Source organism: Silurus aristotelis, assembly GCF_946808225.1.
Source record: "Silurus aristotelis genome assembly, chromosome: 3".
Classification (NCBI taxonomy): domain Eukaryota; kingdom Metazoa; phylum Chordata; class Actinopteri; order Siluriformes; family Siluridae; genus Silurus; species Silurus aristotelis.
In genome coordinates, this window is record NC_139576.1 from 8,061,918 (window position 1) to 8,079,089 (window position 17,172).

Genomic DNA, 17,172 nt, shown 5'->3' on the forward strand with positions numbered 1-17,172 from the left:
TAGAATGCTTGTGTTTTATTTAGAATGTTGGTGTTTCATGGGGTTTGATGGAGAAGGCTGGTGTTTGATGTAGAATGCTTGTGTTTAATTTAGAATGTTGGTGTTTGATGGGTTTGATGGAGAATGCTGGTGTTTGATGGAGAATGCTGGTGTTTTATTTAGAATGTTGGTGTTTTATTTAGAATGTTGGTGTTTCATGGGGTTTGATGGAGAATTCTGGTGTTTATTTTAGAATGTTGGAGTTTCATGGCGTTTGATGGAGAATGCTGGTGTTTGATGGAGAATGCTGGTGTTTGATGGAGAATGCTGGTGTTTGATGGAGAATGCTGGTGTTTCATGGAGAATGCTGGTGTTTAATTTAGAATGTTGGTGTTTGATTGGTTTGATAGAGAATGCTGGGGTTTGATGAAGAATGCTGGGGTTTGATGGAGAATGCTGGTGTTTCTTGGGGTTTGATGGAGAATGCTGGTGTTTCATGGGGTTTGATGGAGAATGCTGGTGTTTCATGGGGTTTGATGGAGAATGCTGGTGTTTCATGGGGTTTGATGGAGAATGCTGGTGGTTGAAGGGGTTTTACATTTTCAAATTCTCAGAATCATTCAGGTGTTCATTAGCAAACTTCAGACGGCCTGTTCATGTGCATTCTTGAACAGAGAGACCTTGGTGTGTTACCAATGGTTTTCTTGGTGACTGTGGTCCCAGCTCCCTTAACATCATTAACAAGCTCCTCCAGTGTAATTTTGGTCTGATCCCTCACCTTTCTCAGAATCATCCTTACCCCATGAGGTGAGATTTTGCATGGAGCTCCAGTGTGAGGGCGCTTGATCTTGTATTTCTTCCATTTTCTAATTATCGCGCCAACAGTGGTCTCTTTCTCACCAGGCTTCTTGCTGATGGTCTTGTCAGTCTCTGAGAGCTCTTTGGTTTTTTTCCATGGTGGTGGAAAAGGTTTGAATGGAAGAGGTTGATTCTGTGACTGGTGTATTTTATACACGTAATGAGTTGATATTAGGAGTTCTTTTTTAAAGGGACAGGACTAATTTGGGTGTGTGTGGGACAGAATTCTTGCTTTCTTGCTTGCTCAAGTACTTATTTAACTCGGTTGAATACAATTATAGATCTATACTGTATATATATTTTAGATGTATACAGATATAGAAAATTATTGGTTCTGAGACTGGTTTGCATTTGGATGATGTTCTTTCCCACACCCACAGTGATCGAGAATATCCTCGGCTTGGACAGATGATTGTAGACTACGAGAATCCTCTGAAGAAGATGATGGAGGAGTTTGTTCCTCATGGAAAGGTGGAATTTCACATGTGGAGATTCATTAATTTTGTGCCCATATGCCTTAGTCAAATTAATTACATTTAGGAAAATTACATTTGCCATCATAAATCACATAATGGTGTCATTTAAGGGAAGTGGTAGCACAGTGGATAACAATTTTGTACTTCTGATTGGAAGGTCATGGGTTCAAATCCCAAACACCACCATGCTGCCACTGCCAAGCCCTTAACCCTCAATTGCTCAGCTTTATAACTGAGATAAGAGTGTACTGGAAAAAGGGCATTTGCCAAATGCTGTAAATGTAAATTGAACGCTGAATAAACATGCAATATGTGCTGTTCTCTGTATATTGAACCTGAATCCATCTGAAATATACATTTTGTATTTGGTTTCTAACTATATTTTCCCTACAGTCCCTTTCAGACGCTTTGATCTCCTTGCAAATGGTTTACCCGCGCCGCAATCTCTCAGCCGACCAGTGGAGGAACGCTCAGCTCCTGAGCCTCATCAGCGCCCCCAGCACCATGCTAAACCCAGCGCAGTCTGATACGGTAATGCGATCATTATTTAGGAAATACAAACCATAATAGTTCCGATAGGGCATTATGGCCGCATGTATACAAACGGTATTTTGTATACGGTAGTATGTAAGCCACATAGGGTTCCCTGGTGGTCTAGTGGTTAGGATGCGGCGCTCTCACCGCCGCGGCCTGGGTTCGGTCAGGGAACCAAACCCAGCCATTAGGGGTTGCACAAGCCAGTGCACTCTTAGTGCCGGTCTCAAGCCCGGATAAATGGGAAGGGTTGTGTTAGGAAGGGCATCCAGCGTAAAAACATGCCAAATCGAACATGCGGATCACGAATAAGGATGATCCGCAGTGGCGACCCCTAATGGGAGATGTTAGCCACATATTGTGTTCAAGTTTTGAATGACCTTCTCTGAGTCTGAGACTTATTTATAAATGAATTAATTAAACTCATATTACCGCAACGTATCGCCATTCACACACTTAACAATGGCAAAATTTGTGCTCGTCTGTCCCGATTAACTATGATAATACTGTACCACAGTGTTTAGCTGTGATCATTACTTATGTAACAGTTGAAATAGATTGAAAGTTGACATTTAGATTTGAGACACTTCTTAGAATGTTTTGCTCCACCTTTCTTCCATAATCGGGTACTGCTACAGGACCTAGTAGTCTTGCTTTGGGTTTTATAGAGTATATGTAATAGATCAGGAGGCAATGAATGATCCAGGCCCACTGCCTTTTATAAGGTCTAATGGATTTTCCAAAAATGATCTCCTGGACTTTATATATACAGGTAGCCCCTGACTTAAGAAATAGATAGGGACTGGAAAAGTGTTTGTAAGTCGAGAATAGTGAGACTCTATGATTCGTTCTGAGGAACCCCGAGACAGGTATACCAAGCGATAAATTTATAAAAAGAATTTAAGATAAATTCAGTCAATGCTTAATCTACATTGCAAAGATGTAGATAATTATTAAACTTACCTGAATGTCCAGCTGGAGCACTACTTTTGCATTTTTATTAATTACACTAAGAAATTACACAAAAAAAAAAAACAACACTAAAATCACAATGCAAAAATCACTTCACACTGTACGAATCTTCTCCCATTAGGGGTCGCCACAGCGGATCTTTCATGTCATCCCTCACCACATCCACAAACCTCCTCCTTGGTCTTTTTCTTTTTTCCTTCCTGGCGACTCCATCCTCAGCATTCTCCTACTGATATACCCCATGTCCCTCCTCTGTACATGTCCAAACCATCTCAATCTCACCTCACCTTGTCACCAAAACGTCCTACATGTGCTGTCCCTCTAATAAATTCATTTCTAATCCTGTCCATCCTCGTCACGGCCAACGAAAACCTCAACATCTTCAGCTCTGCTACCTCCAGCTCCACCTCCTGTCTTTTACTCAATGCCACTGTCTCTAAACCAAACAACATCGCAGGTCTCACCACAGTCCTATAAACTTTCCCTTTCACTCTTGCAGACACTCTATCATAAATCACTCCTGCTATCACTCTTCTCCACCCACTCCACCCTGCCTGCACTCTTTTCTTCACTTCTCTAACACACTCTCCATTACTTTACACTGTTGACCCCAAGTACCTGAACTCCTTAACCTTCACCACCTCTTCTCCCTGCAACCGCACCACTCCACTGCCCTCCCTCTCATTCACACACATGTACTCTGTCTTACTCCTACTGACTTTCATTTCCCTTATCTCCAGCACATACCTCCACCTCTCCAGGCTCTTTTCAACCTGCTCCCTACTTTTACCACAAATAACAATATCATCCGCAAACATAATAGTCCAGGAAAACTCATGTCTGACCTCGTCCATCAACCTGTCAATCACCACTGCAAACAGGAAAGGGCTCAGAGCCGATCCTTGATGCAATTCAACCTCCACCTTGAACCAGTCTGTCGTTCCTACTGCACACTTCACTGCTGTCACACTGTCCTCATACATGTCCTGCACCACCCTCACATACTTCTCGGATACACCTGACCTGTTCATACAAAACCACAACTCCTCTCTCGGCACCCTATCGTACGCTTTCTCTAAATCCACAAATACACAATGCAATTCCTTCTGTCCTTTTCACATCATTCTTAAAGCAAATAAGGCATCTGTGGTGCTCTTTGTAGGCATGAAACCAAACTGTTGCTCACAGATGGTCACCTCTTCTCTCAGCCTGGCTTCCACTACTCTTTCCCATAACTTCATGGTGTAACTGATCAACTTTATTTCCCTGTAGTTACTGCAGGTCTGCACATCTCCCTTATTCTTAAAGATCGGTACAAGCAAACGCCTTCTCCATTCTTCAGGCATCCTCTCACCTTCCAAAATCTTGTTGAACAATCTTGTTAAAAACTCCACTGCGTCTCTCCTAAACATCTCCACGCTTCTACTGGTATGTCATTTGGTCCAACCGACTTTCCACTCTTCATCCTCTTAATCGCTGCTCTCACTTCCTCCTTACTAATCCTATCCACTTCCTGCTTCACCACCTCCACATCATCCAACCTTTTTTCTCTCTATTTTTCCTCATTCATCAGCTGCTCAAAATACTCCCCCCATCTTCTCAACATGGTCTCCTCACTAGTCAACACATTTCCATTTCCATCCTTTATTTCTCGAACTTGTAGCACATCCTTCCCAGTCACCTTCACCTTCTCGGTCCCTCTGCCTGGCCAATCGGTGCAAATCCTTTTCTCCTTCCTTACTCAGCTTCTCATACAGATCCCTATATGCCTTTTCCTTGGTTTTCGCTACATCCCTCTTCACCTGCTTCTGCTTCTCCTTGTACTTCTGTCTACGACATCACTCTGCCGATCCCATTTCTGTTTCACCAACCTCTTTCTCCTTATGCTCTCCTGCACTTCATCATTCCACCACCACGTCTTTGTTTTCCTTTCTATTTCCAGATGTCACACCAAGTTCCTTTCTAGCTGCCTCCCTTATCACTTGTGCAGTAGTTGCCCAATCATCCAGCACCTCTTCACCACCACTAAGCCCCTGTCTGATCTCTTCCCTGAACCTCACACTACACTCTTCCTTCTTCAGTCACCACCATTTTATTTTTCTTTCAGTCCTCACTATCCTCCTCTTCTTCTTCACCGCCAAAGCCTCCTACCACCATCCGATGCTGTCTATCTACACTGTCCCCTGCCAACACCTTACAGTCTCCAATCTCCTTCAGGTTGTATCTCCTACATATACGTGCTCAAAGCAGGAACAATGGGCGAGCGTAAGGACTTGAGCGAGTTTGACTAATTGTGATCAGAGCATCTCCAAAACTGCAGCTCTTGTAGGCTTTTCCTGGTCTGCAGTGATCAGTATCTATTAAAAAGGCTCCAAGGAAGGAACAGTGGTGAACCGGCGACAGGGTCATGAGCCGCCAAATGGTCATTGATGCACGTGGGGAGTAAAGGCTGGTCCGTGTGGAGGAGCAACGTAATATTAAGCATGTGGACATAATGTTATACCTCATAGGTGGTTATAAAGTTACGCCTGATCGGGGTATGTATGTATGTATGTATGTACTGCAAAAGTAACACCCAGTGCTGTTTCCTGTTTTCCAGATGCCATGTGAATACCTGTCTTTGGACACTATGGAGAAGTGGATAGTGTGTAAGTAGATGTTTATCAGAAACATTTCGAGGATGCTGTGATTCCAGTCAGACTGCATACTTTTACATACTCTGCAAGTCATGCACAAGTCTGTACAAGCACTTTCAGTTATCTTTCTCTGCCCTCTCGTTGCACATATTCCCTTCCTAATGAGATTCTATACTTGTGGAACAGGTCTTGTGACTTTTCCTAAAGGTATATCTGTGTAATTTTGTTTGTCCGTAGTTGGCTTTATTCTGTGCCATACGGCTCTGAACAGCGACCCCACTGCCCTCAGTTTGTGGAAACTGGCCCTACAGAGCAGCTCCTGCCTCTGCCTCTTTAGAGACGAGGTCTTCCACATTCACAAAGCCGCGGAGGATTTGTTCGTCAATCTGCGTGGGTTAGTGGTATTTCTTACACAGCATTTTCCTCTGAACATATGTGTAATGCCATATTTAGCACCTTAAAATAATATCAAATCATCAACGGATTGATTTGCTTTTGTTCTATTTGTTTTTTCTGTTCTGGCAGCTACAACAAGCGCGTCAACGACATCCGTGAATGCAAAGAATCAGCGCTGTCACACGCGTATGTGCATTTAAATTCACTTTCTAAACATCTCAAACACTAACAAACACCTTTCAGGCTTCAATAAATACCAGCATTCTCCATTAAACACTGGCTTCCTCCCTCACACACATGATCAGACCCTGTCAAACACCAATGTTCCCAATCTGAACCCAATAAATACCAGCATTCTTCATTAAACACAGGCTTTCATACTCGGACACACATGATCAGACCCTGTCAAACACCAATGTTCCCAATCTGAACCCAATAAATACCAGCATTCTCCATTAAACACAGGCTTTCATACTCAGACACACATGATCAGACCCTGTCAAACACCAATGTTCCCAATCTGACCCCAATAAATACCAGCATTCTCCATTAAACACAGGCTTTCATACTCAGACACACATGATCAGACCCTGTCAAACACCAATGTTCCCAATCTGAACCCAACAAATACCAGCATTCTCCATCAGACCCATCAGTATTCTTTATCAAACTCCATAAAAATAAATGTCAGGTTTCTTCAAGCGCCATCATTCTCTGTCAGAACCACACACACACACACACACACACACACACACACACACTGTTTGAGATCTCATTCTGAACATCTCTGTTCTGTGTAGGGGCTCCATGCACAGGGAGAGGCGTAAATTTCTGCGTTCTGCGCTAAAGGAGTTAGCCACTGTGCTCGCAGACCAGCCAGGCCTACTTGGGCCGAAGGTACTGACGTCTGATACCATCTGCTCTTTTCATTGAGTCTGTACCAGCCCACACAGTGACATGTACAGAATCTTCTTCAAGTGTTTGATTTTGATTTCCTCCTCCAGGCTCTCTTTGTCTTCATGGCTCTCTCGTTTGCCCGTGATGAGATCATCTGGCTGCTCAGACACGCTGACAACATCCAAAAGAAAAGCACAGATGACTTCATTGACAAGTAAAGACACCAAACTCCCTCACACGCACACGCACGCACACACACACACACACACACACACACACACACACACACACACACACACACACACACACACACACACACTAAATGTGCTTTGGTTGTTTATCTTGGTTTTTCTGGATGCTATTTTTTTTTTTTGTGCTTTAATTATAGTACTATTATTATACTATTAAATTTTTTGAGTTTATTTTCCATCAGCCAAGTCATGGTCTGATGTCTGGAGTTTGCTCCTTTTCCGAAGTTAACGTAGCTGTAGAGGGCGCCAGTACCACTTTTTGTCACGCTGATTATACAGATACTTAAGCCAGGACTCTCAGCTGATATCTGCACTAGTGCCCTTTAACACAATGTTACCTGAAGCACTTAAGTGATACAGACAAGTTACACATCTAAAACTATCACTTGCACAACCCCATAACTTTGATGATTCATTTTCAACACTAGAATTACTTCCATCGCAAATGCTATGAATATTCCTCTCGTATCCAATCCATGAATTTTATTTCATAGTTTCAAGGCGCTGAATTATTGATCGGAAGGTCGGGGGTTCAAGCCCCAGTATTGCCAAACTGACACTCACTGACACACACACACCATAACTTTCTACATATATTGTGCTTACACACATCTTGCTATGTATGCTTATAAGCTATGCATTGACTAAAGAAGACATCTATCGGTCGGTCTGTCTGTCTGTCTGTCTGTCTGTCTATCTACATGTCTGTCTGTCTGTCTATCTATCTATATCTACATATTTGTCTGTCTGTCTGTCTGTCGATCTCACGTTTCTAACCTTGTGATTTTCTCTTAGGCACATTGCTGAGTTGATCTTCTACATGGAGGAGCTCAGAGCCCATGTGAGGAAGTACGGCCCCGTCATGCAGAGGTACTACGTGCAGTATCTGTCCGGCTTCGACGCAGTCGTTCTCAACGAGCTTGTCCAGGTGAGGCAGTTTAATGAAACTAATCATCATCAGAGACTTCATGTGTCCCTATCAGACAGCATGGTTTTACAATGGTGCTGAAATAGAAATGGTGTGTTGTGTTTTGTATTTCTACAGTCATGGCAGTATAATTCACAAAAATTTTATACATGGCCACTAGATGGAGACAAACTATAAGCATTATCCACTCATTTCATTTAATTGGCGTAAGATTTATTTTGATTTTCAATTCAGTTTTATTTGTATAGTCAAAGTTTGTCATTCAGCCAGGCAGCAAGGTAGACAACATGAGGGAAATATATGTAAATAAATAAATATGGTGCTTTTAACAATGGACATTGTCTTGTAGTAGCTGTACAGAGATGAATAGATTATAAAATATGAATTTATATGTCAGTGCCTATGAGTTTATTCGTAATGAGTGAGCCAGTGGTGACCGTGGTAAGGAAACCCTCAAAAAGGGGAACTCATCATCAACCCATCCATTTACAGTAACACAATTTAGTGTCTGGTTTTTTTTATTTCTTTAGTTTGTTTATTTTTTCCTATCCGACTCTTGCAGAACCTCTCCGTGTGTCCAGAGGACGAGTCCATCATCATGTCTTCGTTCGTGAACACGATGACTTCGCTCAGTGTTAAACAAGGTGATTGTTTTTTTTGTTTAGTTTTTTCCAGAAGCCGATTGGTCACACTGAAACTGCTTAAATTGCTGCAGTGGATAATTTGCATTAAGTAAAAAAAAAGATCAAATGAATTACAAATGAAGCTTGAAGCTGCAAACGTCGCAATTTTAGAAATGAGGTTACGTCCACACCTTTTTTTGTTTTTCCTTTTTTCTTCCTTTCATTCCTTTTTTTTCCCCCCATTTGTCTACCGTTTTTTGAATACAAAAAATACAGTTAGATTTATCTGGACTAATGTAACATGGCCTGAGAAAGAATGAATGGTCTCCTATTGACTCTTTGTTCATCGAAACTCCACTAAAAGAAAGCTCTTTTGTCTCGCACTGTTTCGCAGTGGAGGATGGAGAGGTGTTTGATTTCCGAGGCATGAGGCTGGACTGGTTCCGACTTCAGGTAAGGAGAATGATCGTAACCTGACCCCTTTTCAGCTCCAGACCTGATTTAGCTACTAAAGTAACTACTGGTATAGTAATAGTCTCAGAGAGAGAGAGAGAGAGAGAGACAGACAGACAGACTCATCAGGCAGAACTAATCAATCATGTGCAGTACACCCATGTGTCATGGAAAGCACAAATTATTGCATACTCCTAAATCCTGAAACTAACCACTTGTGGTGTATATCATGTCTCTTCCTCCTATCAGATATGACTAATCAAATCTTAGGCAGAATTAGTCGATACCAGACACTGAAAGGACGGCATTGTTATATCCTGTTTCTCTGATAATCAGGCAGAATTAATTGAGCTCTAGTGCAGTGTATTGGAGCTGTAGAATGAACTTATTTAACTGGCACTTCCTCTGTCTCCTATTGGACAATTATTTAAGAATCAAGCATCTTCTGCATAATTAATCAAGCTCAGATGAATTTGGAATGTCTGAAAATCTGATTACACACTGTGCTGTAAAATATATATATATATATATATGTATGTATGTACACAAACACACACACATTTGGGGTGTAATGAACCGAATTTACGGTTCGGTACAATTTCGGTACGGTTTGTGGGAAGAAATGCAAAATATAAAATCGCTTGTCATTTTTTAAATTAACGCTGTTCATTAATAGTAATATTTGTGATCAACATTTTAACAGTTTAAATTTTTTAAACAATAAAAAAAGAAAGAAAAACGTCTGCCTGTTTAAATAATATATTAAATAATATTTTATACAAAATTTTACAAATCAAAGTATGGCACAAATTAAATTAATTAAATAAATGGGGGAAAAAGAATTATTGAATATTTTATATTTATTAGACCCCATTTGGGTCTTTAGCGTTTTCATGCATGCGCAAAATAAATCGTAATTTAATCTAAATTTCGGTGCGAATATGTGTACCGTTACACCCCCTAATATACACACACATACATACACTATATTGGAAAAAGTTTGCGGACACCTCGTCATAAGTATGACGTGCTTAATGCGCATCACATTTCACATTTAGTCTCAATTCGCTCTTCTAACTCCATCCACTCTTCCGGGAAGAGTGTGCTTCAGGTGATTTGTGCTCATCCAGACACAAGGGTGTTGTAGGTGAGGTGAGGAGACCTGGGGTGCAGTCAGTGTTCACTTTCATCCCGAAGGTGTTGAGATGCACTCGTGCACAGGTTTCATTCTACTGCATCCAAAGACGTCCTGTACAAATATGTGCCTTCTGCTTATAACAGTTTGAAAAAGAACATATAGTGGAGAAAGTCATGGCGTCCCAATACTTTTGTCCGTACAGTATATTATAAATCCGATGGTCTGGATTTTTTCCAATGTTTGGCTGTGATATGGAAAACACAAACCTGTACGGACATCATTCTAGAGAGCGACTGGTGACTTTTGGGTTCGATTCTCGGTTAGAACTTGTGGTGGACCGATACCGAGAGCTAGAATAAACCATACTCGCTGATAACCGATTAATTAAAACGATTTTAATAGTTTTGAACTGTAATTTTATTACACAACAGCACTGTATCATTAAAATTTATTTAATAGTTTTGTCCATGCAGTGTGTATGCACTGTTATTATATATAACCTTTTTTTAAATATACGCACAGGCACGCACGCACACACGTACCCACACTGTTAGCCATCCATCCTGGAACACTTGGGTTTCGATTGTTTCAGATGTGTACCATATGTGTTTGTATTATTTATTTATTAACTGTGGTTACTCAACCCCCTGACTTCTGGTGAACATTCGCTGGATCGTGGTCAGGTTAAAGTGAGTTGGAGGCATGATTACTCAACTCAGCAAAGGAAAAACAGTTTATTCAGACCATACAGCAGAATGTAAAAAAAAAAAAAAAAAAAGTTGTTCGGAGTTGAGGGATGAAAACCAGCGCACACTTTTATTGACCTTTATTTGTCTCGAAACAGAACAGCCGTAATTTCAGAGCCTCCTTATCAAAACATTGTTCAGATTAGATTTTGTTTAGTTTCCAATCTTCTTCCCTTAAGGACATGGTCTTTTAAATCCTTGAGGTTTATTTTATATATTTCTTAAACCCTAGGTGGGTGGGAGGGTGGAGAGGTGGGTGTGATGGTGGAGGGGTGGGTGTGATGGTGTGATGGTGGAGGGGTGGGTGTGATGGTGGGATGGTGGAGGGGTGGGTGTGATGGTGGGATGGTGGAGGGGTGGGTGGGAGTGTGGGATGGTGGAGGGGTGGGTGTGATGGTGGGATGGTGGAGGGGTGGGTGGAGGGGTGGGTGGGATGGTGGAGGGGTGGGTGTGATGGTGGGATGGTGGAGGGGAGGGTGGGATGGTGGAGGGGAGTGTGGGATGGTGGAGGGGAGGGTGTGATTGTGGGATGGTGGAGGGGAGGGTGTGATTGTGGGATGGTGGAGGGGTGGGTGTGATTGTGGGATGGTGGAGGGGAGTGTGGGATGGTGGGATGGTGGAGGGGAGTGTGGGATGGTGGAGGGGAGGGTGTGATTGTGGGATGGTGGAGGGGTGGGTGTGATGGTGGGATGGTGGAGGGGCGTGTGGGATGGTGAAGGGGTGGGTGTGATGGTGGAATGGTGGAGGGGAGTGTGGGATGGTGGAGGGGAGTGTGGGATGGTGGAGGGGTGGGTGTGATGGTGGGATGGTGGAGGGGAGTGTGGGATGGTGGAGGGGAGGGTGTGATGACTGAAATAAATTACTGCGGATGGGTCTATGTATAAAGGCATAGGTGAGTGGGGAGGTTTGTTAATGGGTGAGTGTAAAGGTAAATGAATGGGTATATGGAGAGTTGAGTAGGTCAATGGCTGGTTGGTTAGAAGGATGAATTGGTAAATAACTGAGCAGATGGATGGAGGTACAAAGTATGGGTAGGTGCATGCATAGGTAAATAGGCAGATGGATGAATAGATAGGTAGTTGGAGAAATGGACAGATAGGTAGGTGGGACTTTGGATTTGTAGATGGGGAGATGGATGGATAGGTGGGGAGATAGATGGAAAGGTAGGTGGGGAGATGCATAGATAGGTTGTGGTGGGTAAATGGGTGTTTGGGTAGGTGGGGAGATGGATTGATGGGTAGGTGGGGAGATGGATGAATAGGTAGATTGGGGAGGTGGATGCATAGATAGGTAGGTGGGAAGATGGATGGATGATGAATAGGTAGCTAAGTAGATTGATGGATAGGTTGGTGGGTGGATGGAAGGATGAATAAGGGGTGTGTAGATGGATGGGTTAGTAGGTGGGTAAATGGATGATGATGGATCGAAGGATGGATAAGGAGGTGGGTAGATGGATAATGATGGATCGAAGGATGGATAAGGAGGTGGGTAGATGGATGGGTTAGTAGGGTGGGTAGATGGATGATGATAGATGGATGGAAGGATGGATAAGGAGGTGTGTAGATGGATGGGTTAGTAGGTGGGTAGATGGATGATAATAAATGGATGGAAGGATGGATAAGGAGGTGTGTAGATGGATGGGTTAGTAGGTGGGTAGATGGATGATGATGGATCGAAGGATGGATAAGGAGGTGGGTAGAAGGGTGGGTAGATGGATGATGATAGATGGATGGAAGGATGGATAAGGAGGTGTGTAGATGGATGGGTTAGTAGGTGGGTAGATGGATGATGATGGATCGAAGGATGAATAAGGAGATGGGTTAGAAGGGTGGGTAGATGGATGATGATGATAGATGGATGGAAGGATGGATAAGGAGGTGTGTAGATGGATGGATGGATGAAGAGGTGGGTAGACACTAAAGTGTTAATGTACCAATATTAAAGTGAAACTAAAGTACTAATACTGTAGAGTAAAGTAGTACTGAAATGTTTACAAATGTCACTGACTAATAGCACTGCGCTAGAGTTCTGCAGAGTTGCAGCATTGTGTGTGTGTGTGTGTGTGTGTGTGTGTGTGTGTGTGTGTGTGTGTGTGTGTGTGTGTGTGTGTGTGTGTGGGCATCTGCAGCTGATCATTAATCCAATAGCTCATGATAGTCAGCAGCACACAGATGGTGATCCTGGACAGTTCAGTTCAATCACAGTCTCTGTGTTTCATTTGGAACACGGATGTTTAGTCATCCAGGCCTTTTTTGGGGAGCGCTCGCATTCTCGAAAGCAGCCTCTGGACACGCGTTCAAAGCCGTCCTTACGTTTATATTTACGAGTGTCTGAGGAGGTCATGAAAGTTCACTTGGATTCTATTGTGTTTCCAGAGCTGCTGTATTGTTTTTTTTTTTTTTTGATGCGCTCGATTAATTCCGCAGGAGCAGTCTGAAAAATAGAGGTTTTTATTAAAAAAAATAAACTTTTTTTTTTCTTTATGATGTGAGCATCCACTGAAAGTCGGAGTCTTACTGGTCTGTTTGACGGATCCCGGTCTCGGGCCGAAACGAAGACATGCTCCAAACTTGAGGATTTTGAGCGGCGGAGTGTTCGCCAGCCGATCCTCGTGTTTCTTACTTCAAAGCGGCGTATACGCCGGCGCTTCAGTGAAGCGCGGTGTGTTTCTCATGCATCTGATCCTGTGTGTGTGTGTGTGTGTGTGTGTGTGTGTGTGTGTGTGTGTGTGTGTGTGTGTGTCATGTTGTGATTCAGCAGTATCATGTTTGTGTGAATATTTCCCAGAAGTCCTGCTCAGAGCTACACGCGCAGAAAACCACACATTCCTTTCACCAAGCTCGGCTTTCCATCCGTCTCTTTAAAAAAAAAAAAAAAAAAAGCTTTCGTGTTTTCAGAATCGAGAAATGACCTTGAACCGTGTGTGTGTGTGTGTGTGTGTGTGTGTGTGTTGTACTTTGCAGGCCTACACCAGCGTATCCAAGGCGTCCCTGGGTATCGCGGACCACCGGGAGCTGGGTAAAATGATGAACACCATCATCTTCCATACCAAGATGGTGGACTCTCTCGTGGAGATGCTGGTGGAGACGTCAGACCTGTCCATTTTCTGGTACAGTCCAAGTGTGTCCTTATTTTTTAATGTCTCACACGGGACTCCTTAAACATCCACGTCTGGGTGGCGGTTGCCCGGGGCAACGGAGTGTTTGACGTCGTGTTTGGTTGTTTGGCTCTCTGTGTGTGTGTGTGTGTGTGTGTGTGTGTGTGTGTGTGTGTGTGTGTGTGTGTGTGTGTGTGTGTGAGAGATTAGATATCACTTTAACAGAAGCACAGGAAACTCAAACTGTGTCCCTGTGTTCTGTCTCTCCCTCTTATTCTCTCTTTTGCCACGTCTTTTCACTCTCGCGTTTTCCCTTCTCTCTCTTCTACTCATCTTTATTCATTTAGACGCTCCCTTTCTTTTTCACTCTGCTCTCATCTTTCTTCACCGTAGATGTCGTTTGCTTCCTTTGTTTTTTTTTTTTTTTTAACTCTGTCTCCCTCTTTCTCTCTTTCTTTCCATCTTTTCCTCCTTTCATCTTTTTTTTTTATTTGTTACTTTGTCCCTCGCAGTGATTTTCTTTCTCTCTCCTTCACTTTGTTTACCCTTTCCTTATTTTTTCCACTCCGTGTTTTCTTATCTTTCCCTTCCCTTTCTCTGGCTCACTTTGTATTTTTTTAACCTTCTACTCAATTTTTTTTCTCTCTCCACTTTTTTTTTCTGTCTTCTCTAATGATTTCTTATTTATTTTGCCCCTGTCATTGTTTCTTGGTATTTTTCATTGCACCTTTTTTTCCTTTCTTTTTTGTTGTATTTTCAGAATGGTCTCTCATCTCTTGTCTCTCACTTTTTTTCTTCCTTTTTTTTAAATATATAATGTAACACCCTTTTCCCCTCATTCCCCCTGTACAGTTTCTACAGCCGGGCGTTTGAGAAGATGTTTCAGCAGTGTCTGGAGTTGCCGTCCCAGTCGCGTTACTCCATCTGCTTCCCTCTGCTTTGCACCCACTTCATGAGCTGCACTCATGAGCTCTGTCCTGAGGAGGTGATTGACACACACACACACGACCCGAAATCTCCCGATTCGACACACACAGGCTCTGTTTGCTCTGTGGAACAAGACATACTTGACATGTTTACAGTGAACACTTGATTTGTCGATCGCGGCCCACAGTGTGGCGGCGTTAAGACCAGCTTATTACACACCATGGGTCTGTTTACCCCACACACACACACACACACACACACACACACACACAGTATTACACTATTCCCTGTTTGAATCCCCACCTTGTTTTAATATAATCGCACCCCCTGTGTAGCAGTGATCTGTGCCATCATTTATATATAACCAGACTTAATGACTATTTCGAGGTCAATTTTATTTATTTTTTACACGTAGCTATTAATAAATAACACAATCCTGATGCTGTGCTTGGGAAGGTCCTGATTTTGCGTCAACAAGCTCCTTCATCAGCAGATCGTTGTGTGTCGTCATGGCGTGACATAACCTTTTAAAATTCCTCACCTGGTCATTTTAGAGTTATTTTATCTATAGTAATTTATTGTCCTGTATAATGATGCGTAAGGATTTTTTTTTATTATTATTAATTATCATTCCAGCTTGTTTGTCAAGGTCATTGGTGTGGCTCCTGCCCCCGGACCCCACCACTCCAACAGACCTTTTACTGTGCGACTGCCATGAAACCCCTAATCATCTGTTTTCACTGGATTTAATGAGCGCATTTACATCTGGAGGGCAAAACTAATCAATAGTGAATTATTCAAACACTAAAACCCATAGTGTTTTATTTAGTCCGAACTCATTTGCTTAATTAGTAGACACAAGCCAAACAGTCTGCCGTAAACACGCGAGCGCATTCACAGCTAATTAACTTAATACGGCCGTGATAATGCTGTTTGCTCAGACTGCAGTGTGTGGCTGAGTGAAGGAGGCTGTGTTCTCTTTAAAAAAAAATATATATAAAAAATAAGCCATTTTATACATCTCCAAAATGTTCCCTCAGTGAATATGGTCAGTGTGGACTAAAAATCAGTTTTTCTGTCTATCTCTACTATTTAGCAGCACCACAAGTTTGAAGAGATTGTGAAGAGCAAAAGGCTTTAGTAGCTGTGCTGATTTAAAATGACTGATCTAATATACTCTAGCAAACTCTATGCTACTCTGGTTCTGACCAGACGTCGACAGATTCATTGTTTTTCCCAATTAACCGACACCGATACTTGTTTCCTGAAACTATTGGCTACTAGCAAAAATCTATACCGATAGTTTTTCCGGGTTGTGTAGGTTGCTTGAGCGGCTGAGAAGGTCTGCTGTCATTTCAAAATGAAATGTAAAATTAAAGTGTCCTTTTGATTAAATTCAGATGTAACTGTTTTTCTTTAATTGAAATGTTACTTTTCGTTTCAGTTTAAATGTATGTCTTTTAATTTCCTCCTGATTTTATTAATATAAAAATGTAAAATTTATTTTTTTAAAAATCAGCGAGTACAGTTTATTCTAGCTCTCGGTATCGGTCCACGGCTAGTTCTAACCGAGAATCGAACCCGATATTTGGGTTTTTGCTGTTTACTCAAACATTAGTGAAAACCAGACCATCAGATTTTTATACTGTACAGTCAAAAGTATTGGGATGCGTGACTTTCTCAGCAGTATGTGGTTCTTTTTCAAACTGTTATAAGCAGAAAGCACATATTTGGACGTCTTTGGATGCAGTAGAATGAAACCTATTTCAGCATGACGGTATCACTGTGCACAAAGCAAACTCTATGAAGATATGCTTTAAATGAGTTGGAGTGGAAGATCTCCTGCTCTAGAGTTCTGACCTCATCCCTATTGAACACCTTTGGGATGAATGTGAACACTGACTGCACCCCAGACCTCCTCACCTCACCTACATCACTACCTGACTTTACTAATATCTTAAGCACACTCCAAAATCTAGTGGAACCTCTTCCCAGAAAAGTGGAGGGAATTATAAGAGCAAATTGGGACTAAATGTGGAATGTGATGTGCAATAATCACATACCATACTTATGACCAGGCACACTTTTGGCAAAAAGTGTATGTCCCTGTTGGACTTTTAATTCCGAAATGAATCCTTTTAGATTAAAGTTAGAGCTGGGGTTCAATCACCTTTCTAGGTCATACCAAAGGTGTTTATTGGGGTTGAAGTCAGAACTTATGTGCAGAACGCCCCAGTTCCTTTGCTGCAGCTTCTGCAAAA

At 42.2% G+C, this 17,172-nt stretch overlaps 1 protein-coding gene across 5 annotated transcripts in view; it reads left to right on the forward strand.

Annotated features, from left to right (window-relative positions):
• The window catches only part of nckap1 (NCK-associated protein 1), a 66,893-nt gene that overhangs the window by 29,979 nt on the left and 19,742 nt on the right, over nucleotides 1–17,172 (forward strand). For all 5 annotated transcript variants that reach the window (XM_083536946.1, XM_083536949.1, XM_083536948.1 and 2 more), the window contains 12 exons: nucleotides 1,218–1,308; nucleotides 1,707–1,844; nucleotides 5,419–5,467; nucleotides 5,693–5,849; nucleotides 5,981–6,037; nucleotides 6,652–6,748; nucleotides 6,856–6,962; nucleotides 7,795–7,927; nucleotides 8,490–8,571; nucleotides 8,945–9,003; nucleotides 13,851–13,996; nucleotides 14,837–14,969. In XM_083536946.1, coding sequence (XP_083393072.1) covers nucleotides 1,218–1,308; nucleotides 1,707–1,844; nucleotides 5,419–5,467; nucleotides 5,693–5,849; nucleotides 5,981–6,037; nucleotides 6,652–6,748; nucleotides 6,856–6,962; nucleotides 7,795–7,927; nucleotides 8,490–8,571; nucleotides 8,945–9,003; nucleotides 13,851–13,996; nucleotides 14,837–14,969 — 1,249 coding nt within the window. The remainder of the gene's footprint in view (nucleotides 1–1,217; nucleotides 1,309–1,706; nucleotides 1,845–5,418; nucleotides 5,468–5,692; nucleotides 5,850–5,980; nucleotides 6,038–6,651; nucleotides 6,749–6,855; nucleotides 6,963–7,794; nucleotides 7,928–8,489; nucleotides 8,572–8,944; nucleotides 9,004–13,850; nucleotides 13,997–14,836; nucleotides 14,970–17,172) is intronic.